General features: G+C 47.1%; 11 protein-coding genes across 11 annotated transcripts; 6 read left to right on the top strand and 5 right to left on the bottom strand.

Annotated features, from left to right (window-relative positions):
* Nucleotides 1-330: 330 nt before the first annotated feature.
* Nucleotides 331-2,448, top strand: BDV38DRAFT_285105 (uncharacterized protein; the record flags this gene model as incomplete). Its single annotated transcript, XM_032060415.1, has 1 exon — nt 331-2,448. One exon carries the CDS (start codon nt 331-333, stop codon nt 2,446-2,448), a length of 2,118 nt encoding a protein of 705 aa, XP_031911338.1.
* A 3,206-nt stretch (nt 2,449-5,654) lies between these two features.
* On the bottom strand, nt 5,655-6,774 carry BDV38DRAFT_252923 (glycerophosphodiester phosphodiesterase family protein). Its single transcript, XM_032055190.1, has one exon. The coding sequence runs from the start codon at nt 6,610-6,612 to the stop codon at nt 5,743-5,745; it is 870 nt and encodes a 289-aa protein (XP_031911339.1). The 5' UTR covers nt 6,613-6,774; the 3' UTR covers nt 5,655-5,742.
* A 1,647-nt stretch (nt 6,775-8,421) lies between these two features.
* On the bottom strand, nt 8,422-9,185 carry BDV38DRAFT_252924 (uncharacterized protein). Its single transcript, XM_032055191.1, has one exon. It carries the CDS (start codon nt 9,026-9,028, stop codon nt 8,747-8,749), a length of 282 nt encoding a protein of 93 aa, XP_031911340.1. The 5' UTR covers nt 9,029-9,185; the 3' UTR covers nt 8,422-8,746.
* Nucleotides 9,186-10,847: 1,662 nt separating this feature from the next.
* Nucleotides 10,848-11,600, top strand: BDV38DRAFT_252928 (uncharacterized protein). The gene has a single exon (XM_032055192.1). It carries the CDS (start codon nt 11,001-11,003, stop codon nt 11,370-11,372), a length of 372 nt encoding a protein of 123 aa, XP_031911341.1. The 5' UTR covers nt 10,848-11,000; the 3' UTR covers nt 11,373-11,600.
* A 148-nt stretch (nt 11,601-11,748) lies between these two features.
* Nucleotides 11,749-12,197, bottom strand: BDV38DRAFT_252929 (trypsin inhibitor-like cysteine-rich domain-containing protein; the record flags this gene model as incomplete). Its single annotated transcript, XM_032055193.1, has 3 exons — nt 12,042-12,197; nt 11,849-11,971; nt 11,749-11,784 (listed from the first exon to the last, which is right to left on the bottom strand). The coding sequence occupies exons 1-3, from the start codon at nt 12,147-12,149 to the stop codon at nt 11,752-11,754; spliced, it is 264 nt and encodes an 87-aa protein (XP_031911342.1). The 5' UTR covers nt 12,150-12,197.
* Nucleotides 12,198-12,774: 577 nt separating this feature from the next.
* Nucleotides 12,775-14,449, bottom strand: BDV38DRAFT_285108 (glycoside hydrolase family 140 protein; the record flags this gene model as incomplete). Its single annotated transcript, XM_032060416.1, has 3 exons — nt 12,775-13,269; nt 13,350-13,957; nt 14,017-14,449. The coding sequence occupies 3 exons, from the start codon at nt 14,447-14,449 to the stop codon at nt 12,775-12,777; spliced, it is 1,536 nt and encodes a 511-aa protein (XP_031911343.1).
* Nucleotides 14,450-15,026: 577 nt separating this feature from the next.
* BDV38DRAFT_294769 (glycosyl hydrolase) lies at nt 15,027-16,940 on the top strand (the record flags this gene model as incomplete). The annotated part of the gene is made up of 1 exon (XM_032062564.1): nt 15,027-16,940. The coding sequence occupies one exon, from the start codon at nt 15,027-15,029 to the stop codon at nt 16,812-16,814; it is 1,788 nt and encodes a 595-aa protein (XP_031911344.1). The 3' UTR covers nt 16,815-16,940.
* Nucleotides 16,941-16,974: 34 nt separating this feature from the next.
* Nucleotides 16,975-19,494, bottom strand: BDV38DRAFT_285110 (transcription factor domain-containing protein; the record flags this gene model as incomplete). The annotated part of the gene is made up of 5 exons (XM_032060417.1): nt 16,975-17,878; nt 17,943-18,565; nt 18,620-18,715; nt 18,764-19,059; nt 19,122-19,494. The coding sequence occupies 5 exons, from the start codon at nt 19,492-19,494 to the stop codon at nt 16,975-16,977; spliced, it is 2,292 nt and encodes a 763-aa protein (XP_031911345.1).
* Nucleotides 19,495-20,016: 522 nt separating this feature from the next.
* BDV38DRAFT_272965 (cytochrome P450) lies at nt 20,017-22,522 on the top strand (the record flags this gene model as incomplete). Its single annotated transcript, XM_032057587.1, has 7 exons — nt 20,017-20,413; nt 20,720-21,054; nt 21,116-21,237; nt 21,299-21,582; nt 21,641-21,742; nt 21,823-21,945; nt 22,455-22,522. 7 exons carry the CDS (start codon nt 20,017-20,019, stop codon nt 22,520-22,522), a joined length of 1,431 nt encoding a protein of 476 aa, XP_031911346.1.
* On the top strand, nt 22,448-23,237 carry BDV38DRAFT_252935 (chaperonin 10-like protein). Its single transcript, XM_032055194.1, has one exon. It carries the CDS (start codon nt 22,753-22,755, stop codon nt 23,056-23,058), a length of 306 nt encoding a protein of 101 aa, XP_031911347.1. The 5' UTR covers nt 22,448-22,752; the 3' UTR covers nt 23,059-23,237.
* Nucleotides 23,238-23,252: 15 nt separating this feature from the next.
* On the top strand, nt 23,253-24,097 carry BDV38DRAFT_252936 (uncharacterized protein). Its single transcript, XM_032055195.1, has 3 exons — nt 23,253-23,492; nt 23,552-23,971; nt 24,035-24,097. Exons 1-2 carry the CDS (start codon nt 23,340-23,342, stop codon nt 23,894-23,896), a joined length of 498 nt encoding a protein of 165 aa, XP_031911348.1. The 5' UTR covers nt 23,253-23,339; the 3' UTR covers nt 23,897-23,971; nt 24,035-24,097.
* The last annotated feature ends 54 nt before the right edge of the window (nt 24,098-24,151 follow it).

Consider the following 24,151-nt stretch of genomic DNA (forward strand, 5'->3'; position numbering starts at 1 on the left):
CGGTATACAACAATGTTCACTTATCTATTCCGGTTGTTTGTTCCCTTCCAACTACTGGTAGATATGTTCCACCAATGATGTTGGATCTACCCCACGGTTTATGTGTATTTAGGCTATATGCTGTATTTCGGCCTTGTCTAATCCGGCTCCCGAGATCGGCATAACTCCAAGCTTCAATATGGAGAAAGTTTGTCCCCGCAAATCGACGAGTTAGGGTTACAGTGCTAAGAAACCCTCAGGTTATTAAAATATGTTATGATGTGCTGAATCACCCTTCGCCAAGGCGTTGCCAGATGCTCAGCGGAAGAAAACTCTCAGCAAACCTGAAATATGCTGAACGCTCCAGCCATTCTAGGAGCTCTCACGCTGGTCCTTTCTCCGACTGCTCATGTAGCCGCGGCAGAGGAACCAGCGATCAATCGCGAGAATGTCGTCCGTCGGTATAACCCTATACGTACGAAGTTGTCGACCACAACCCCGATGCAGGTCGGCAACGGCAATTTTGCATTTGGAGCCGACATCACAGGATTACAGACCTTGCTCCCCTTCAACATACTGTCTTCCTGGTGTTGGTGCAATGACTCTCTGCCGATCAAACCCAACCAGACAGAACCATCAGACTTTACCGGCATGGACTGGTGGACACATGACCGTCTTGTGAATTACGATATACAGAACCCGGCGGAACCAGAGATTTCACAGTGGCTAGTTGCCAATCCACATCGGGTCAACCTTGGCCGGGTTGGGTTTCTATACAATGGAAAGCATATCTCTATTGATGTTGTTACAGGGATAAGGCAGAGTCTTGATCTGTATAGCGGCATTCTAACTTCGAAATTTAACCTGGATGGGCAAACAGTTTCCGTTACGACAATCGGAGACCCATCTTCTGCTATCATTGGTGTTGATGTGCAGTCATCGCTGTTGAGGGATGGGTCCTTGGCTGTGTTCTTTGACTACCCACTGACCACAGGAGTCAATAAATTCGAGGCTCCCTTTGTGGGTAACTGGACTTCAGTAGCAGATCATACTACTGCCTTGAATACTATTACAGCGCAAAAAGCTACAATCAGACACTCGTTGGGGGGCACAACCTACTATAACACCATCGAATGGGAACAATCGGGTCATATAACAGGCCCGTTTCCTGAGACACACCGATATCTACTCCAACCTGCGGGAAATACGTCTAGGTTCACTTTTACAACACAGTTTGCTGCACTCAAAGAAACGACGATCAAGCCATTCAAAGCTGTCAAGGAAGCCTCCACACGCTGGTGGGCTCAATACTGGGAGTCTGGGTCATTTGTAGACCTGACGGAAGCTGGATCTTCAGACGCAGAGGAACTGCAGAGACGTATTATTCTCTCTCAGTACCTGCTTGCCGTGAACAGTGCCGGTAAAGATCCTCCCCAGGAGTCCGGTCTACAAAATAACGGCTGGTATGGGAAGTTCCACCTTGAAATGGTATTCTGGCATTTGGGCCACTGGGCGCGATGGAATAAATGGGATATATTAGAGCGTAGCCTGGGTGTGTATTCCCGGTTTCTCCCCTCGTCTCTTGAACGTGCAGAAAGGCAGGGATACGCTGGTGCCCGACTGGGAAAGATGAGTGATCCATCCGGAGCATCGGCTCCTGGGTCACAAAATGCGTTACTTATTTGGCAGCAACCACATCCGATGTATTTTGCTGAGCTGGAGTATCGCGCATCGCCCAACATTGACACTCTGAACAAATGGGATCATATCCTGGATGAGCTGGCGACGTGGATGGTTTCTTATGCGTGGTGGAACGTGTCTACACAGGTATATGACCTTGGTCCACCGATGTATCCGTCATCGGAGAACACGAGTCCCAATTCAACATACAACCCTACTTTCGAATTGGCCTATTGGAGGTTTGGTCTGAAGATTGCCTCAGACTGGAAAAGGCGTCAAGGCATCTCTGTTCCTGAATCTTGGACTCGGGTGTTCAACAATCTTGCACCATTGCCCATAGTACATGGTGCATATTCAATCTGTGCTGATCTGCCGGATATGTGGAACGAGAGCAGCTATACATCCGATCATCCTAGCCAAATCGCCGTCTACGGGCTGCTACCGCCTACCGCAGGTGTAGATCCATCGACTGTCCATGCTACCATGGATCTGATAGCCCAAACATGGAACTTCACAGCCTCTTATGGATGGGATTTCCCGATGCTAGCGATGACATCGCTCCGTTTGAGCAATGTCGACCAGGCTATTTCCTACTTACTCCACTCAAACTTTCAATTTGATGATGTGGGTAACCCTGTGGGAACAGTGGTCCCGACGCCGTATTTCCCAGCCTCCTCAGCGTTTCTGCTCGCCATTGCGATGATGGCCGGAGGATGGGATGGTCAGGAGGGAATGCATTTTCCAGAGAACTGGGGGGCGAGGGTTGATGGGTTTTCGGCGGGGATATAAAGAGAATTAACTATGTATGTTATTTTATATCATGAACCTTCTTGTCCCTTCAATAAATATCACCAGTAGTGGAGCTTCCGAATGCGTGGACATAAGGTACAATATCTAAGATGGTAAGTAACCACTCCTGGTTCAGGACAATACACGCAATGCTACATTCATACTGAATTTAACCAGAACTAATTTTATACACAGTCTAACCATCTCACTAGGGAGTCCATCTTCACAAAAGTGGGGTTGACCTTTCCAGCTTTTAGCAACTGCAGCCACACGCCTTACAACCCGTTTTAGCACAATTGGAATCTCCCACTCCAGGCATACAGTCTTCAGCCGTAGTACAAGACGTCCAATCACCAGTGCCTCCCTTATGGGCCAACCAGCATCATTGTCCATTACCGCCACATCGTTGCCAACACCATCTGTCCTTCGAGCAACCGTATGGAGACCGAGTCCAGCATTTCTGCGCAGCGAATACGTTGGCTAATTCCTTAGCAGCTGGGGTATCGTTGGCCATCTCGTCGCCTCTAGGAACAACCCGAGCAAGCACGGCGCTGGGTATAGCAGTAACAAGGAGGAGGCTGATGCTGAGCTTCATTCTCGCGGGTCTATAGCTATCAGTAAGAAGCATTGTACTCTTTGGGGGTAGCACATACATAAATTTAGAGCTCAGTTTATGGGAGAAACGAGAGGTGTGGCTTTGCCTTGAGGAGTGAATGTTCCGAGGAGGTAGGGAGAGCTATTGGAAAGTGTAACGGGGGGATGCCATATATATATCCTTTCTATAAGCTGTCAACAAGGGTTCAGCCTCTTTTTACAGTATTTTACAAGCTTAGGCTAGGTGCTAAATCCTTCAACTAAATTGGCGAACAATCTGACAACACAACAAATGACATGACCTTTGGGATCCGATTGGAAGACCTCGGTTATAGCAGGCCTTATACATTTCAGATGGTCTCGTAGGTTACATTAGCTGGACACTAGCTTTGATAAGATACATGCGTTTTATTTCAACATGGATATGACGGGTCGGGCGACGCAGTAATGAAGTTTGTAGCAAAAGCCCTGGAAGAGGTAACGTTAATACATGGCTGAATACCGGGTCACTATACGGAGTAGTGTGAGCGATAAATATTATCCTGACATCGCACTCAATTCCGCGCAATATAGCCGGCGCTTCCTTTCTGGAAACAACTGGGAATAAACATTTCCAATGTTTATTTAGGGTTATATGTATCACAAAGGATTCTGATTCCATAAGATATTCGTTTCCTTTTTCGAATGAGAAGTAGCTCGGGATGTAACCGTCATTCATAAATGGTATCAATATTATCGTACAGTCAGCACTCTATCCAGAGAGGTATAGGACTCTCAGGCACTGCTTAGCGTATCTTGACTTCCTGTGGCGCCGGGAGGATACTTAGTCCCTGCATGTTTTAGCCTCATGGACTTTTACGGATGACCCTTGGAAACTTGTATGATTTGAGAATGGAACATTTACTTTGGACATAGGAAGGTACGAACCGCAAGTGTTCCATAGAAAAAGCTTTCTAACGAGGACCATGATATAAGATTCAAAATATGTGTTGATATGGAGATTGCCATGATTAACAACCTCCAGGCATCAAAGGCAGCAGCACATTCGTGATGTGCTATCCTAATGAGATAGTCGCGATGCCCCAGGCATGCTGGGCTACATCGCTGGAAGTACCCTATTCACAAGTGGGCCTGGATGTCCTTGTCATGTCCTTCTATTTGAGCAATTTCACTATCTACATCTACGTCGGGTGATTCAGCGGAGAGTCCGTATTCGTTTTCGGACTGACCTGCTCGCATACGCCCCCGCTATTGAATATACACCGGAGTAATGATGCAGCCAATTCTGAATCAGGGTCAAGAGCTGGCTGGATAGAGTACCCCGTATAGTCGTATTCATGCACTGCGTTGGGGTCAAATTGTAAATCCAATTTTCGACGATGAAACACCCTCTATCCACGAGCCTCCTCCCGTGGAAATATATTGAGTTTAGATTTCACTTCACAACGCAAACTCCATATATGGAAACTAAATTTACTTAGCACAAATACCTGGTTAGGCCATTGGTGAATCGCGTGGTGGCATAGGGCAAAGTGGCGGATGTCTACCTACACAGGAGAACCTAGATCACAGCTACCATCTTACGAGGAGTTTGGGAGAAAGAGTTATAAGAAACAAGTCCTATAATATCCTCATGATAGGTAATCGTAGATAATTACACCTTTAATCCATGGAAATTGCGATCGGCGATCCCCCTGTCAAATTAAGTGTTGTAACCCTAGGTGCGAGACTAGCCTAATGATCCTTGTAGGATCCACCGTTCTATACGGATAGCCGGCGGCCATATGACTTTACAAAAGACCAGGATTGAGCTCCAAGTCCTGTTATACTGTGTAAAACGAGACCACCCAACTATCCTGGGACAAATTTCCTTCTCGGGGTACTAGAGGATACCAGATATTTTCAAAGTATGGGGTTAGTGACATGCTCGTACGTAGTGTGCTAATGCTATGTAGACGTCCATAAGAGCAAGGCTACTGCTGTGTACAGGCTTTACAGTATCGCGTATATAAAATACGAGAGGATCAAACCATGAGAGAGCCCCACTTTCTATTTTTCTAAAAAGCCTCATGGCCAGGGACAAAAAGTACAGAGACCGGATCCTCGGAAAAGGCTGCTTGTGAAACCTGGCGACTCAAACCCCGAAGGTGTTTCCATACAATGAAAAGTGCTCCGAGTATCGCCAAGAATATCTAATAGACCGTATATTAATTAAAAGAAAGGGACCTACGTAGTTAACATGGGTCATTCTGGGCCCTGCCAATGACATGACCAAAGTGAGTAGAAAACGTGTTAGATGCTGTGCCTTGGCTTTCTTGCTCCGGGCTTGGCCACGATAGAAGAAGGATAGCCTCTAAATCGTGATGTTTTCAGCCATTTTTCGGTTAGTCCAGGGTCTCCCAGCTTTCCTGCCACGCGTGAGCTACTGTATAGGGTCTGATGGTGGCCCCGTAGTGCAGTATTGGGTTCTATTGCATCCCCTGCCCACTCTGAGATATGAGAGAACTATGTAGGGCATCAGGTGTTAAAAGCATAACCTTGGTGTTATATGGTTATTTTGCTCGACCGGGTTTCACAGATGATGATTTGAGTATAACCGCATCTTGTCGGTATGATGTTGAGTAAATCATTCCTTCATTGACGTGAGAAACTACATAAAAACAATGAAACAGGGGGAGAAGATACATAATACTTTTTCGATTACCAAGGAGCATCATCCTGTGTGGCCATCCTATGGGTATCTGAATGAGTCTCAACAAAGTCCACAATATCCTTCAGAGCAGACTTCGGGCCACTCATATCGTTATACTCATCAGTCTGATATCCATATATGAGCCCATCAATGCCAGCCTCGCGAAGTAGATACTTCACCATTTCAGTATCACCCTGCGCACTAGTCCAGCTAAAGACCTTTCCAAGTTTCCCTTGGTCGCGCTCCCAACTTCCATACCGAAGCTCTGGGTAGAGGTCGACCCCTTTCCTAAGCCACGAATCACCGAAATCCATAACCATCTGCGGCACTGGTATACCACTTCCGGTGCTGTTGTACAAATGCAAAATAGTGTTCGTCTCACCACTCAACACAATCGCTTCATTCGGGTTCAACCCGTCTCTGATCACTTTAAACCCGCGACTCTCCGCTGTTTGGAAAAAGCCATAAAGCACCCGTATACCTGCAGGTTCGAGAGTTTCTCGAGCTAGATCACGCAAGGCTTCGATAGAGCAGCGTCGATGCCTTTGGCAGAAATCAGGGTTTTTGATATCCAGCCAGACGAAGGAGATATTGTAATTGTTTATCCACCGTTGCTGTGCGATGAATTGGAACAGTTCGCGTGCTGTAGAGCCAGCACTGAACAGCTTTCCGTCGTGGTCTGCCCACCAGTCGAAGTACCAGGCCGTTAAATCAACTTCTAATGCATTCGCACCATGAGAAAGCGCGGCCGTGACTGCTTCTTTTCGCAGGACTCGATGTGCGATAGCGTAGATCGGTCGTTGGGCTTCAGAGGCGACTACTAAGTTTAGCAAGTCAAGTGCCAACAGGAGACGAAAAAGTGGGAATATGGACTGCATTATGGAGGAGATAAAAACGAATCATGCATATAGAACGGTCGTAAATGATAAAGCTAAAAGTTCTTGGTGGACATTACGCGCAACATCTGGAAGCCTGAAGTCTCATAATCATTCTAGCGGGAGCCGTACTGTCGATATTCTAACGTTTAGAGCAAATCTTCCCAGTCACATTATCTGCCCAGCCACGTGAAACGGGGAGGGCCCTCGTTCTTTTTGATTGCCCGGCCATAGGCAGGTCGTGCTAGATGAACCCTGGTACATTAATACTGGCACTAAAGCTGATTTTGGAGGCTTCCGTGTCTCATCCGGCGGTAGCAAGCCTAAGGCAAACCCCTCGAAATGCATAAGCGCTCCACCATATTTCCAAATTTCAATACCTGCCGTACTAGCGTCCGATGTGTTGGCATGTAAACCGATCCTTTCGTGTTAAATACCACTTGGGGTTTCCGCATGGACCCTGTTCTTGGCATGTTCGCGCCAATCCAAGGGATCCACAGAATTAAATCTATTCCGACTATGGTAGGGCGCGAAAATATCGTGGGTACAAGAAACAGCTCGGGCTGATTAGTATTGTGGCCGGCTCACCACTGTCCGTACTCGTATTGATGTTTATACAACGTGCAAAATGTCTATGAGGAAAGCATATATGAACCCGTAGTCACAACGTCCATTTTTTTCTTTTGTCTGACATGAAACACCTACTCATAAAGGAAAAGACGGCTTCCTGCCTTGTCCAGTAAGAGCATGCTGCATTCAGTTGGGAATCTTGTATACCAGGCAGAGGCTCTAGCCGCTCCTGTTATAACCGCTAGTCTACCTTGGAATTCAACCCTTCACACACTACCGATTCTAAGCATAAATCGGCTTTGACTTGTGTATTAGATAAATTTCCCTGGCTCCTACGCCCCCTCCTCCGCCCAGAGAGTCGGGTGAAATTGCCTATATTGATATACATGGTCTTATTCGGCCCCTTGGAATACAAATAACGTGACTCATGGCCGCAGGGCAGAGCTCCTAAATCATTCTGCTAAGCCTCCATAGTATCGAATATCTATACTCTATAGGGCAACCGCTGTTATTCAGCCTCTATTCTGGAGCTTGGAGATACCATCCTTTTAGTACATTTCTCCTGGAAAGTACTACCTTTGAACATTTGCTCATACCGAGACACCTTGGAAATCTACCTACCGCTTTAAATAGGTTCCTGATTCATATTTCCACTGCTGTCTTCCCTCGTATATACATAAATACATAAACTATACCTATGACATGTTGGGTACACTGCACCTTCTCTGCCTAGTGTCTATTTAGATATAGGTCATTAGGTTACCCTTATATGCCATAGATATAGGACCAGGTCAGGGTCCTTGAGAGGCCTATACTACGAAATGCTGATGGATCTATTGATGACGCTATCGTGGACACTTTAGTGCAAGTTGCGCACGATGCCTCCCTATCACCTACTGAGTGCCGTGTTTGCGGTTTGGTCTCTAAAATTCTTCAATACCCAGCTACTAGCCTAGGCTCGTCAAGTGATCTTTCGCCTCCGGTGGGAAAAGGGGAAGTGGCTACTATAATCCTCGCTTTCTCAGACGCCTTCCAGCATCCTCAATGTTATATACGCATATTTATGACACAATTGTCAAATATCTCTCAAACAAGACATAATTATTTTCTGAGACGCAGTTCCCGCCTGTGGCGGAGCAGAGAATACTCATCGTACAATTTAACTTCCATAATTGAAAGAGTTAATAAATTGCCTTTGAAAGATGGACATTGATCAGATACTTATATTGCATGTGGTGATAGGACAAGTTTTCAAATTATTTTCTATATTAAAATGAATTCGCTGGGTAATAGATGAATCCTTGATCGATATTACAATGACGACGAATTCAGTGCGCTTTAATAATACAATTCTGAGCCTCGCCCGTAGTAGGTTCCCAGCCTCATCGGTGCTTCTGAATAAGAAAACCAGACAATATAAATGACATGCGAATAGCTTCATCTGCCAGTCTGATGAAACAGTCCGAATTTCGTCGGGAGGACCCAATCAACTTTGCAACCATTTAGAAGCATGCTTCAACGGCAAAAGCCATTCAAAAACAATGATACTCCATATAATAGCAACATATCATACGAGGAATTCGTCGCGTGACCTGCGTCTGATAGAATACGTAACGTCGCTATGGCTCCTCCTGAGGTGATCGAACATTGCTTTATCTGAGCCGTAGCTTCGATGGTCATTAAATTGACTTTCGCATCCAAAACAATACCAGAGGTGCCCATGGCTATCGGGAATGCCTAGCCTTGCGGGTCGTTTAATGAAGCTAGTATGTTGCTTTCGTAAGTGTTCATTCACATCTGCCTGTGTCCAAAAACCCTGGTCATGTTCGGTGCAGGCGTATGGCTTCATGTAGTTGATAAACCTGATTCAGAGTATGTTGTCGGATATATGCAATCTCAAGTATCTATGATAAATGAAACGTTCCTTGACTTAGTGGAAAGTACACTGATGAGTGAGAGTAAGAAGACCGTAATGATATAACATTTCAACGGCGTACAGGGGGGAATGTTCCACTCTCGGGTAGGCCAGTAACGTGCTGCCTCTTCACATGATTTGCCCCGTCGGGGCTTATCATAAAATGTCACCTAGGTCATACGATCTGTTCCTTGAACATCTTGAAAATGATAACAAGAAAATATCTTAAAGGACTTAGCGGTTTCAGGCAGTCAAAACATTTGATCGATGTTATTATGGATGACAGGATAGAATTTCAGAGTCATCGAGGTTGTAGAAGATCCTCGACATGCCCCCCTTGGTTCGTGCGGGGGATCTCAACAATAGTTTGGGGTTTGGGTCGACTAGTCTCGTCCCCTAATGCAAGATAAATCTCCTAGCTAAAGATAATCATATGCAGAAGGGAGCGGACCTTTCAGTTCCTGCTATAGTATGCATCAATCTAAAATCTTAGCAGAAAGCCTTCAAAAAGCTGGGGATTCTGGAAGGCATTGATTCTAACAGCAATCTGCATTCTCATGACTAGCGTTACACTCAAACAGCTCGAGTGACTAATTAGACAGCCTTAAAAAGTCAATAGATACACCTGATGACGTTTATGCGGTCGATGTAACGATCTGAACAATGGATTGTCAATGTTGGATACTGGAATGTACTCTGCTATTGTGGGGAGTTGCGGGTGGCGCCGGACTCTCTCTCCAATCATCTCAAGGACGGGGAAGTCCGAAGTTGACCTTCCCTTTGTGTTGGATCTATAGCCTAGAGATGTTTAAGACTGGGTACCACTGGACAGACCTATTCAATGTCATGATGCGCTCATTGCGGGAACATTGGGTGCCGTAGAGGTGCGTTCAATATTGAGTTGATTGGTGGTCTATACGGGATGATGCTTGCCACCATAGTAGGACTCGTCTCCTACAACGTTACAATCATGGGACTAGTAGTCGCATGGGTAATCTCGGTACCACGCTATGAAGTATCCATAAAGTATGAGAATGAGTTTGTAGTCAAATCTAGATTAAGATGGGTACGTCCCCATGGGAAGAGGTCGTGTAACAACGAAACAAGTACTGCTGCCGTTTATACATCTCTTGGGGATTGTTGAGCAGGATATACGCGCTTTTGTCAAGCAAGGGTGAAAATTGAGCACGATCAAACAGGCCTAACGGGTACATGACATCTAACGGCTACGTGGGCAGCTATCAAGATGGAACTACTGCGCGAACTCATTATTACATCCGCATGGTTTGCCACGATCTTGACGGCTAGGTGACAACACCATACACCAGTATGACGCAGAAGCGAAGTTCTTGACTTATTCTTCATTTTTGAATGAGGTGATTTCGTGTGTTTCATGGTTTGCAGTAAGGCCAAGCCCAGTCTAGAACACACCTCGCCAGAAGCACACCACTTTCCTCTACCATACAGCCGAGTCGAGTGTTGTGGTTTAGACACACTAGAACAGATGTAGGTATGAATCATGGATCATCTGATGAGAGCTATGCGGGTCGGATCTTATCATCCACGGGTCGGCGATCACTATCGTAGGAGCTGTGCCGTTCGTTCGGCTGAAGCCGAGAGGATGGTATTTCCGCATCCGGCGAGGGTTTGGTCCGGGGTTCGTATTTCCAAGCCCTGATCCATGGATCGGCCTCGCCTGATAAAGGCTAGCCGAGATCAACCCAGGAAGGCAAAACCAATTGTCCCTCAACTCTATAGAAGACAGAAAATGTATATAAAGCAGGTGAAGAGCTATGTCCAAAATCCCCAAGACGCGGTCATAGCAGCCCTCAATACCAACCAGCATCTTCCTCTATATTCCAATTCGATATAGTTTACATTTTACTCTTCACCTGATACTCCCAAAATGCGGTTCATTCCATTGGCTTTGGGCTTTATGGCCACTACCTCTACCGTCCTTGCTGGCCCACCTAACGTCCAAACCGTGAGTGTTCAGCTGAGTAACGATCAGTCTGGGGCCAATGCCAACGTTGATGTACCCACCGACGGTAATCAACGCTCCGTCCAGGCTCACTGGGGCCATACCTCAGTGTCCACAAATGGCGTTGTTACTGCTACGAGCGCCCAGCTCACTCGGTTCCAGCAATCGAGCCACTGCGAAATTACTCAACACCCCAATGTGGATGCCAAGCTCGATGCCCAGCGCACCTGGGTTTCCCTGGATCAAGGAAAGGTGGTTCAGCTCAGTCGAGCATTCATTATCTGCAGCGACAAGTAGTTGCAGTCGGTGGTTGGTGAACCATGATGTCTGCAGGTTATTGAGGAAGTTTATGAAAGGCTATATTGACGATTGAAACTGTGACTTATCTTTTGGTGCTCACCTAATACACAACCTACCGGAGCACCCATACTCATATTATTTATCACTCCTTTAATGTATGTATTGTCATTCACACATATCTAAATCCTAGTTAGGAAATCCAGACAAAACTTGTTATATTATCAATTGCATTACAATAAATCCAGAAGCCAGGTAACTCTGATCACACAATCTCTGATATAAACCAGTAATAAGGTTCTGTTGAAATCCTAAGACTTGATATCAGCTTTCGACATGCACTTTTGACACGTTTGAATCCAGAAGTATGATGGCTAATTCAGCATTCGCTCTCGAGAATACATTGGTCATCCTATAATGCCAGGGGAGATTAGTTAGGGATCTCTGACATGTATCTTTTATCTGCCACCACTTACGGCATTCAGCACATAGCCATCTATACACTGACAGCCCGGAACACATTCCATTGTACAAATTTCGTTAGACTGGGAGTTGCAAGTAGGAGGACAGGCAGTGCCACAGTTATTCCATTTTTGGTTCTATAAGAATAAGAAACTAGCGTTTATACTTGAATCCGTGATTGATTTGTCACTGTAGAGCGATACCCACCTCAGGGCATGATTCTTTGGCGTAAGCAGCTGAAGCTGCCGCAAGAAGGAATACAAGGACTGTTGACTTGAATTGCATCTTATTCTCTGTTGAGGTTATTATAAACATCTTTTAGTCCATAAACAGGAGATTTATTATTGTCACACCAGACATACCGACTTTCTCTGTATGGACAAAAAAGATCAGTAGTGAGCTTTTACTACTTCTGTAATAATAGGGGTAAGCTGTGGGTGAAGCAGAAAGGGCTAACCAGAAGATGGTTGAAGACTTTAAATAGTTTACTACTAGCCCCTTACATTCAGTGATATGGGTACTATTGACACTAGCGTTGCCGATCTGCCGATCATGAAGCTGAGCCCTCCTGGGTTTCGCTTCTCGAAGTCCATACATTCCATAAGCCATCCCTGTGGACCATTAGTTCCTTATGGATAAAGTGGATGGATAGCTTGTATCAGTGCTTATCAATCTTTGGGATAATGACTTGATTCGTTTCTGAGGAAGAAACCTTAAACTACCCACTCAATATATATACACTGTTTATTCTATATAAATGTCATACGCCACCACCACCAATAGCGCTGGGTTAATTAATCTGACAACGAGCTGCGGGCTTGCCTATTTATTGTTTGATAGGAGAACTGTCAACTATGACACGGCTTCGAATAGTTGAGGCTTTGATATTGTAGCACAAATACGTAAAATCTAAATATGACCGACGAGGCCACACGCTCAACTAATGTACCACGTCCAGGACCAGCACCCAGTCTGCATGCCCACTGGTGGTAGGCGGTGCAAACGTCTTGACGGTCGAGCTTTCACCACAATGAGTGTAACTAAGTGTGCTATACGTCCCACCCAACGGATCATACCAGCTTGCCTGCACATTGCACGAGTTCAGACTGTTCGTCTCAATTTGGAACGACTTCCCCGTGGGAGTGTACACCATAATCCAGTAACCGCCACTATCCCTCGTCGCCGTGACCCTTGCATCGTCAGTACCGGCATTTCCGACGATAATATCCTGTGCTGGCACACGCGTGAAATAGGTCGTATTCTCTCTGTCCATTATAGCCTTCTTGATCCACTGCATCTGGCTGGATCCGGGCAGCACTAAATCCTCCACCCAGTTGTCACTTGGCCCACTACCATCTTCGGTGAAAAGGCCGGGTATAGCACACTGCTGAATAGCGTTTGCCCCATAGGTTAGGCCCGCTGCGCCCGAGAACACCTAGGTTTTCTTGTCAGTCTATCTTTTGGCTGTGCACCATGGCAATCCCATCAGATTGCCCTTGGTGGATATAAACTTACCGCTTGCCAACTTCCAATCCGCACATCACTTGCATTCCATGACGCCTCACTGCTATTGCCATTATTGTACCTGTTCTCATAGTGCGCCTCATTATCAATGACTGGCCGCACACGACCGCCAGGAACGGATCCCGCCGCATACATGAGCTCGACCGGCTCCCACCCTCGGCGACAATTCCACCAAGGAATCGGAGGGTTCGGTGGATAGTCCGCATGGCCAGATTGGCTGGCATCCAAGGTAAGCCATGCTCGGTTTCCGAAGAAAGCGTGTGCGAGTGCGAGCGGCCCGCCCGTGAACCATTGGTTTGTCGGGTGGATTGTCATCAGTGGCGACCACATCGTGGCATTTTGGGCCGATGTTGCAGCAATAGCTTGTCGCTCGCCGGCGACGATGCCATTTGCCAGGTCATCGTAGACCGGGGACCAGTCAATGACTTCGTAAGTTGGAAGTGCGCCACCGGTCGTATAGTCGGCCTTGACGGCTGTCTTGTTTTGCCAATATGGGTTGGTGTCGCCGACGAGAGTCTTTGGGAGATAGGGGTATCGATGGCCCAGAAACTTCCCGAATCGATATGCGGTGCTCGTATTGAGTACACTGCCCGAGTTGTCTAATGTTTGTTAGATCACTGTAAACCGTGATTTAGAGAGGGTATGTTCGATGACACACCGCTGCTATGCACATATTTCCCCCACGCAGGAACCATGCAGATGCGAATGCCTTTACTCCATGCCAGCTCAACGACTGAATCGACGTAAGTCCAATAGGGCTCGTTGGGCTTCGTAACATCTTCGTTTATAAAAGGCAGGTCACCATTCCTGTTGGGACTATCGATACCTGCCTGGGTGAAGCCAACGGCCAGAACCATCGTGAATCCCTTGCTAGCTCGGTCTGACAAGTACGTCTCAGCCTCACTGAAGTTCAGGCGATGGAATAACAGCCATGCTGTGTCCGCTTGCCAGAAAAATGGTTTCCCATCATGCTCCTGGAGGAACCGACCATTAGAGGACGGAGTTATGGCATATTCCGCGGGAACCTGCCAGGCTGCTACCGCTTGCAGGATCGGGAGCGCGATATAAAAGAGAGCGGTTCTAAGGATCATAGTTGATGTTTAGCCAATTGCCACAACTATTCCTGTCCCCGAAGGACTCTTTACGGTCATCATGCTGCAAAGCCTCGGGCTTTTGAACCTTTGTAGTAGCTATTCTATGAGAGTAGATGAGCATGGACGCCGAAGCGAACGGCGGTTTCAGCATTTTTCCTGGACTAATTAGTACATGCGCTAATGGGGAATTTCCCACCAATAATTAATGTTCAGATATCTTTGCATGATTAAGCCTGCTACTACCGGGCATCGCCTTCAGATCCTTCCTGGATAAATGGAGATCTACCCCGCAATTTTGCTTAAGAGGCATAGAGCTGACTCAAACAGGCAGTTCTTAGAGCATATAAGCTAGAATAGGGTACTCTAAGCACCTCAAATGCGTAGCTAAGCTACTAACCCTTGGAGAACAAGTTTGGTGCATGACCTTGGACAACATATCCTTTCTTGGGAAAGAAAATAGTCCACCAACCGTAGAGGAGAATATGAGAATATGCAACTAGGTTGATTCGAACAATTCTCAACCCCCATCTCATGTCCTCCTGATTTCGTATCATACTTCTCATTGCACCTAAACATGGCAGCAATATTGTTGGCATGCCTATTGTTGGGTAGTCCGGCCTTGGGAAATGCCCATCACCAGAACAGCACATACACCAACCCTATTCTACCCGGCTTCCATCCCGATCCCAGTTGTATATTTGTTCCATCGTGGGACAATACCTACTTCTGCGCCTCAAGCAGCTTTAATGTCTTTCCCGGGATACCCATTCACGCCTCCAAAGACTTGCGGAATTGGAAGCTGATTGGAAATGCTATCTCGCGGCCAGAGATGCTGCCCAAGTTGGCGACTACAGTCAAGGATACGAGTGGCATATGGGCGCCGACACTTAGGTACCATGAAGGCAGCAGCGACAGTACTATGAACAGCAGCGATCGTGGGAAAGGTAGATTTTGGATTAGTGCGACTCTTGTCTTTGATAATTTGGCTGCCGACAATGAATCGCGTTGGGACAATTTTGTGATCAGCACAGACGATCCGTTCGAATCAGACAGCTGGACGGATCCCGTGCATTTCGACTTTGGTGGCTACGATACCTCCTTATTTTGGGATGATGATGGACAGGTCTATGTAACGGGAAGTCATGAATACAAAGTCTGGCCTGGGATACAAACTGCCACGATTGACTTGCAGACAGGCGAAACAGGAACTTGGTTGAATCCCTGGAATGGCACAGGAGGTTTAGCACCAGAGGGTCCGCATCTATACAAGAAAGATGATTATTACTACCTGCTGCTCGCCGAAGGCGGCACAGGAGAAGGGCATATGGTCACCATGGCACGATCCAGGAATATCAGCGGACCTTATGACCCTGCGCCTCATAATCCCGTACTCACTAACGCCAATACCACTGCTTTTTTCCAGGCCGTGGGTCACGCCGATCTGTTTCAGGATGTGCATGGTAGCTGGTGGGCAGTCGCCTTATCATCGCGCTCGGGGCCGGATTTTAAGAATTATCCCATGGGAAGAGAGACGGTGCTAACCCCGGTTACTTGGGCAAAGGGCGAGTGGCCAATCTTTGAAAATGTCAGTGGGATCACCAACGGATGGGAACTCCCTTCAGACCCCGTCCTTGTCTCTGGCGGCGAGGGACCTTATGTCGATAGCCCAGATCATCTAACGTTCTCGCCGAATTCGATATCGCCATTACATCTGATACATTGGCGACTACCCACCCCCGATACCTACCTCGTATCACCGCCAGGATATGAGAATTCGCTGCTACTTCGTTCCTCAGTACTCAATCTAACCTCCACCGATGGACTATCCACAGACGGTGAGGGCCAGACATTCATTAGCCGACGACAGACAGATAGTCTATTCACATATCAGCTAGACATCAACGCTTCCAGTCTGCGAAACCAGGAAGATGAGGCGGGGGTCAGCATCTTCCTAACAGAAGCGTACCATATCGACCTAGGCATCGTACTTCTTCCACAAGGAAACAATACTGACACGACCACTGACCTCGCACCATTTTTCCGTTTCCGTGGAATGTCGGGCTATGCTGTCCCCGAGACGCTGTTCCCATTCCCACCGTATATGTCTATCGATTCACCGATCACCCTAAAAATCAAGGCGTTTAACTGCACACATTACTCATTTGCCGCGGGACCAAGCGACACTAGGCATCTCATGCAGACATACGGCGTCGCGCGTGGAGACCAGTTAAGTGCGGGCTTCACGGGGACGTTACTTGGACCTTATGCAACGACGAATGGTAGAGACGGCAGTGTGAATGGAGAGTTTGAGGTGGCCGTTGGTAACTGGACGTATTTACCACAAGGGCAGATTGTCAATTAGTGGATGGGAATTGCTCTCCTTTTCCAATTTTGCTTGTTGCAGGTTTTACCCGGTACGAATAAATTAGAATAAGGTAAGAATTATATCAAGTAAACATTTACATTGGAAACAAGAAATAGATATCGCTACAAATTACATTTGGCTGTCCACCCACGTTTTGTTACTCCCCACATAAGCCCAGATCGCGCCAAATATTGTCGGCAAACGACGAGCTTTCATGAACGAATGGAGTGTTGTTCATCTGTATACCCTCATTATCGGAAGGCATCATTGCAGGACTCGCAGTCGAGGCTCGAGCTGGGCACATTCCATCTAATGGGAAGAAGTCGCACTCTCCAGATATAACCCCCTGCAAATTTGCCATTTCTGAACACGATAGAGGCTCATCATCTGCCGGTTCATGGGTACTCGAATCTTCGATAGGGGACGATATCGGTGGGTTAGGATCCTTATATCGGAGGAACGACGGCAGGATGGTAAAGGAACTAGGGGCTTCTAGGGCGCCGCGGCCGGTCGACATAGAATAATCCACAACAGCAACAAGCTCAAAATAGACGGATGGTTTGGTTCTAAGGAGCTCAGACAACCCTCCCTTAGAGTATCGATTGGTGGTAGCCACAGGTGTTTGAGATGGTTCATCGGAAAGCTGGCTTTGCTGTCTCGCGGGGCCAAGGCCGCAGCGGGATACGGACAAATCGAACAGCTGTACTATATGTCGAATCCAGGACGAAATATAGGCCACATCGTAACGTATTGAGTACAGACGGGAAATCTCAGTGTAAAATCGAAGAAGATGCTCTTGGCGGTGTCGGTCTATATCGTTCCGACTCAGTCGAAGATTGATATTTAGCAGTATTTGAGGCGCAACGGTGTATGCGACAACGCCGATTGGCAGCTGACCTGCGGTGCCGTCGATCACAAATCTTTTGACTCTCTGATTCATTGTTGTGAGAGCATCCATTAAGTGCAGCTCCTGGGATTCAAGATCATGAGCAGTAGACTCCCGGTCATTTTGAACAGAGAGGCAAAAGGATATGTAATGATAGAGTACTAGCCGAGCGGACCTGGTGAAGAGAAAAGGAACACAGATTAGCCCAGCAACTATCGTCAACGGGGAGTAGTGCTTACTGGTAGTATAAAGATATCAACTGACAATAGAAGGCAACGGATCGGTGCCACTGGCAATCTGATGGCGAGACCTGAATCATGTGGTTTGATTCCCAGAATTGAAGACGCTCCTTGAGGTCATCCGTTCGAGCCAAGATTAGGGTTGAGTCTTCTCCAAAGGTTAGGGGGCCACCTGGAGGATAGACCGTCATGAGGAGCAACGTCATCGCTACAGCCAAGTGGCACTGGCTGGTGAGTATGTCAAGCAGCCTTTTCTTCGTTGTAGCGTCGTAGACCTCCGAGGCATGGACCTCATCTTCCAGGTCTTCGCACGTGAGGGGGGAATGCGACGCGACGTCAAAGTGATCTGGGAGGATTTGTACAGCCCGCCGCACTCCTAAAGAGAGCAGCCTATCACGAATGATTAAGCACCACCAAAGACGTTTAAGCGTAACACGGGTAGCTCTCTCATTATCAGGGTAACGATGATAGACATGGGCCTTCACTGCACGCGCGTGCTGGATTCCAAGCGCTAGCCACGTCGTGTTGCTGAGTTGATCTATGCTAGAGCACCGGTACGTGAGCAGAATTGCAGCTTGACAAAGGCGAAGCTGATCATCCTCGAGGCTGAAATCATAAATCAACTAGTCATATTTTTAGACCATCTTTCAGCGCCAGCTGTGGGGACATGGGAATACAGTGGGTGCTGGTACCTTGGCGCGCTTGTAGAAAGTATCTCGGAGAGCAATTATTGATTGTGCACCGCTTCTTTTCACGTACTCCACAGGGAGATACTGTGGTATTGTTAGTTAAAGGATATGTGGTTGCGAAGGAAGCCATACGCTGGTTGCGACAAATAACATCGTCTGGAAGAGGAGCAAGGAAAAGGTCTTGCCTCGTTCTCGCTGTCGAAATACAGGCCAGAATTCGGCCTCATTGATAACGGGTAAGCATGGATGCACATAAAGAAAGTAGTGCGAAATAAGGGTCTCGAGAAATTCACCCGACGGCACACTGAAACACTTCTGGGAATCCAGGTAGGCAATATCTGATGCTGGTAGACGATCGAGATTGGGGACATTTAGGTAGGGGTAGTATGCGAAAGGGACCAACGTCGAAGATATTGAAGCTCTGGCACCTGCGATGGGTGAGCAGCTATACTACAGCACTGATAGTGTCTGTCGGGCAATGAAGCTATACCGGAATTTTTTATTTGACGGTGCGCCGGCTTCAGGCAAGCTGCGTTATTATTCTCCCTCTGTTCCTTAGCGTCGTTTGGATCCTGGGGACAATCTTCACCCCTACTCTCCGGCGGGTGATCGTCGTCACCCTTTCGCTTTGGTGCAAGGCAGCGAGGCAGTTTTCTTGGAGGGAGAACGCAGCTCCAGCCGTCCAGGCGGCAGTTGACACATGGTGGCCCTTCTATCGCCAGGTTACAACGGACCTTCCTACGTCGACAATGCTGGCATGCCAGTGGCGCCCGACGCGTTCGCCGCGCTCTTTGTCCATGGATCCCATCTGCAGACCCATCGACCATCTGCTGACGTGGATTAGCTGATATATGTGTGCTCATGGTTAAGACTGTAACCGATATGCCCTGACGCTTCTGCGTGTGAGGTCGGGTGCCACTAGCATCATGGGGACATTCATGAGTTCTGATCGGTGTCCTTCTTTCCCCGCAGTCCCGGTCGTTTAACTCTAAAATTGCTACTAAACTGTGGGGTAAAGGTAATTTATGGTCAGAAAAGACGGTCGTCGATCCATCCAAACATAGCAGGCTATGAACGACGCTGATTGTCGGTGCAAATGTAATCCCGGTCATCCGAGCCAAGGACAAGCTGCATAAGAAGGGCATAAACCTGACGAAAGGATTGGGTGCCCGCACTTGACGTCGTGGGCCGGGCCTCGGTTATCCACAACCTTCCAAAGACCAGCTCCTCATTCGTTCAAAGGTGACAAGAGAGTTCTCAAGCTTGGAAAATAGCCGCCGCTGTCATTATAGGAGCCTTTATTAGACAGAGCATGGGAACAACACATACAGTAGTAGGAATACGCCTTTACCCAACGCACCTAGTCTGATCCATCTATTGTCCGAATGGATACGCTGCGGGTTTTGGCAATCGCTAGCGGCGTGGCCACGCACCTTCTCCTTTATCGAGTTGGCGAATGGGATGTTAAAGCGCCTAGTATCGTGAGAACATATATCTTACTTAGCGCAATCCTCTTCTATGCGGAACGTGCAGCTTTACTGGACAGTTTCTCGATTGATGCGCCTCCGAAATGGGCAGCTACAGTCACTGTATATCACATTCTTGGAGTCTACGCTAGTTTGCTCTTTTATCGCGCTTTTTGGCATCGTCTTTGTGGATATCCTGGACCATTCCTCGCCAGACTTTCAAATTTCTACGTCACTTCACTCTCTGCTAAGAATCTGCATCTCTACGAGGAGGTTCAAAAGCTGCATCAACAATATGGCGACTATGTTCGACTAGGTGATTCTTCTTCTGGCTAGTTACTCACTGCCCGTCTAACTAATTTCCCTGGTATATTGTTAGGCCCCACTGAGCTCTCCATTGCCGATCCTAGAGCAGTAAAGACACTTTACAGCGGCCAGGCGAAAGTGAGCAAAGGACCATGGTATACCGTTTTGGAGCCCCGAGTATCTCTCCAGATGTCGAGAGACAAAAAGGAACACTCCCGCCGTAGGAAGGTGTGGGATCAAGGCTTTAGTTCCAAGGGTGTGTTAATATGCCATATCACCACAGCCTCTCTCTTCTCTAACCGTCATGTTACTTTAGCACTGCGCGATTATGAACCACGTGTTTCTCATTACGCCGAGCAGCTTCTCGACACCGTCCGGAAGAATCTTGGCAAGCCAATGGATATGTCGAAGTGGTTTAATTACTACAGCTTCGATGTCATGGGCGATCTGTCGTTTGGGAATTCCTTTAACATGCTGGTTGGCGGGAAAGATACATACTTTTCGACGCAGTTACATGCAGATATGAAGAGTATTGGGCTGTTTAGTCACCTGACATGGCTGTTTCCGTTTTTCAAAAGAATCCCTATCCTCAATTCTGACTATCTCAAATTTTGGAACTGGGTTGGAGGCAGAGTGGAGGAAAGAATTATGGTATGAAGAGGCGCCCGAAGTAGAATCTATGGAAAAGGCAACACTGACTTAAGCTCAACAGAATAATCCAGATCGTCCTGATGTGTTTTCTTGGATCCTTGATGCTTATCAGAACGGCCCCAAGACAAAGCAGGATCACCTTGACCTACACGGTGACGCTTACTTGATTATCGTTGCAGGAAGGTAAGCAGAGGTTCTCACAGGCGCGAGTATTGATCAATACACAATGAATTAACGTCGGTAGTGATACTACTGCTGCCACCTTGACGAGTCTGTTCTTCCATCTCGCCGCCGACCACACGTGGCAAACAAAGCTCCAGGAAGAACTAGACGCATTGCCTGATTTAACCCAGGAGAAGCTGACAGGTGTCAAATTACTGGATGCCCTTATCAATGAGACACTGAGATTGCATCCTGCCGTACCATCTGGCACCCAACGAATGACGCCTCCGGAGGGTCTCCAGATTGGTAATAAGTACATTCCTGGTGACGTGATGGTATGCATTCCGACACACACACTGTTCCGAGGTATGTTGTTAAGCCAAAAATAATGTAACCAATACAGAGTGATGCTCACGCTTCATAGACGAACGAGCCTTTGTCCGGCCTAATGAGTTTCTTCCAGAGAGGTGGATGACCCAGCCGGAACTAGTAAAAGATGCATCCGTCTTCATCCCATTCAATGCCGGTATGTTCTGGAGATTCGAGCTCATTATAAAGCCACATTCCAAGAATGCCTTTCTCGACGATACTAATGCATCTGCTTAGGCCCCTATTCCTGCGTTGGGAAGCAACTTGCCCTGATGGAGCTCCGCCGTGTGACTGCCGAGATTCTAACGAGATATCATGTTGAATTTGCTCAAGGGCAAACCACTGAGGACTTCCTGAATGGTAAACGAGATACTTTTACTCTGGTTACCGCCCCTCTGAAGTTGGTATTCCGTGAGAGAAATTTGTGTAGTATTGGTGGATAATAAAGGTCTTTCTTCATAGTGGGGCTACTGCGTTTTCGTAAAACTATTCAATATCTCAGAAACTCATTCACATCAGGATTTCTTTACATTTTTGCTGTAGCAGATTAGGGAATGTCTAAATATGTGAGAGCCCAGGAGTTACCCTTCTCGTCCCAAGACATAACAAAACATAAACCAAATTTAATCAGTTGACACATTCCTGTAAGTTTATGGAAGGAATTGTTCTTTCCTTCATGCCATATTCTTCCAGATTAGTCTCTGTATCAAGCATAACCAGTGTTCATTCAACTGCACAAACTCCGCCAAGAGATATATATTCTGGGTATGGCACGACGAAGACTCAAAATGAACGATGTAGCGCGTACCATCTGAGATGTACAAGAACTAGATGTTATAATTAATTCAGAAACCTCCTGGTCACAATAGAATGCGAAGTTATCAAAGGCATAAACCACCGGATGTACGGCGACTTGCGCCTTATTTGGGGTGGATAATTTCGCATAGCCTAGGCATCGGCCCGAGGCAGAAAGATACGCTTCATCAAAACATCTCCCACCAGGCCCCGCACCAAGACGAAACGTTAATGTGTTCAGCAGCATGCAAGACGAATTCTAGTTGTATTTACCGGACTCTGGTCCCCACTGCGGTAAGATGGAATACTCAAACTATTCTGACCTCTCTGATCCCCGGTTACTGCAAGGCAATTCTTTTCTCCCAATAAAGTATGATTACCACAACCGCCATCGTTGCTCGCGAGCCCGAGCAGCCACTGAGCATAAATTGGGCCTTGGAAGATGTCGAGGTATACACGCCGGGTGAAGGAGAAATTCTTGTGGAAATGCGCGCGACAGGTATCTGCCATACAGATATAGTTCTATCATCTGTACCATCTGGAAGTATTGGAATCCAGTATCCAAAGATACTGGGACACGAAGGTACTTCATTATCAGCACATTCCTGCCGTTGTATACACTACAACATCAACAACATGAATAGAGAAGCGGATCGTGGTTTCATATATGCTGAATAGCCACAGGTGGCGGTATTGTACGAGCACTCGGCCAAAATGTGAAGTCCGTCGAGGTCGGAGATCCAGTCTTACTCTCCTACTACTCCTGTTCATCCTGTGAATCATGTCAGACCGCACATCCCGCATACTGCGACGTGTTTGCCAAGGAAAATTACGTTGGACACCAGGGTGGAATGAAAATCCGTAAAGCTGGAGAAGAGCCCTGGTCCAAATACTTTGGTCAATCTAGCTTTGCCCGACATAGTATAGTCAGGGAAGCCAGCGTTGTCAACGTCAAAGATATGCTCAGGCGTGCAGACGAGCTCAAGCTCTTTGCGCCACTGGGATGTGGATTTCAAACTGGAATGGGCGCTATCCTGAACACTTCAAATGCTGGCCCGGATGATATCGTGATGATATTGGGGTTGGGTGCTGTTGGAATGGGGGCCCTTATGGTATGGCTTGCTCGGTCCGGTGATGGGTGAAATCGTTAAACTGACCACAACATTGATAGACCGCCAAAATCCGTGAATGCAAGGCAATAATTGTTGTCGATAAGGTTGAGGCGCGACTCGAACACGCGAAACGTCTAGGCGCATCGCATACCATTAACACAGGAACATTGGATAGTACAGGCCTAAAGGATGCCGTTTGCCAATTCTTTCCCTCGGGTGCTTCAATTGTTATCGATACCACAGGCGTTCCTACTTTGATCGAAGAAGGTCTCCAATCTACACGGAAAAGAGGCAAGCTGGTGCTTATTGGAGTCGCTCCGTTAGGCTATGGGCTCAATGTCGATGTCGGGCAGCATGTAAACGTGAGTGACAATGATCCTGGATTCAAATACGTTCAGCGTTAACCATTTTCATTTTGTCAATGATAGTCCGGCCGATCGATAATGGGCTGCATTGAAGGTGATTGTATTCCCGGCAAGGTTCGATGGCCCTGTCCTTCAACGATTTAATGTATTGCAATTGCAAGTCTGACGGCAACAAAGGCAATTCCGCAAATGATTCAATGGTATCGCGAAGGTCGCTTTCCAGTCGACCAGTTAGTTCAGTACTTTAATGTTTGTTCGCCTTATTCATCAGGAATTGGAGCAACACCCCTGGTG

This window comes from Aspergillus pseudotamarii, assembly GCF_009193445.1.
Source record: "Aspergillus pseudotamarii strain CBS 117625 unplaced genomic scaffold BDV38scaffold_45, whole genome shotgun sequence".
NCBI lineage: Eukaryota > Fungi > Ascomycota > Eurotiomycetes > Eurotiales > Aspergillaceae > Aspergillus > Aspergillus pseudotamarii.

Coding starts and splice junctions, on each gene's coding strand:
- BDV38DRAFT_252935 (XM_032055194.1), top strand. CDS start 22,753: ATGATTACCACAACCGCCATCGTTGCTCGCGAGCCCGAGCAGCCACTG.
- BDV38DRAFT_252928 (XM_032055192.1), top strand. CDS start 11,001: ATGCGGTTCATTCCATTGGCTTTGGGCTTTATGGCCACTACCTCTACC.
- BDV38DRAFT_252936 (XM_032055195.1), top strand. CDS start 23,340: ATGCTCAGGCGTGCAGACGAGCTCAAGCTCTTTGCGCCACTGGGATGT. Junction 23,493..23,551: donor TTGGAATGGGGGCCCTTATG/GTATGGCTTGCT, acceptor CAACATTGATAG/ACCGCCAAAATCCGTGAATG.
- BDV38DRAFT_252923 (XM_032055190.1), bottom strand. CDS start 6,612: ATGCAGTCCATATTCCCACTTTTTCGTCTCCTGTTGGCACTTGACTTG.
- BDV38DRAFT_252924 (XM_032055191.1), bottom strand. CDS start 9,028: ATGAAGCCATACGCCTGCACCGAACATGACCAGGGTTTTTGGACACAG.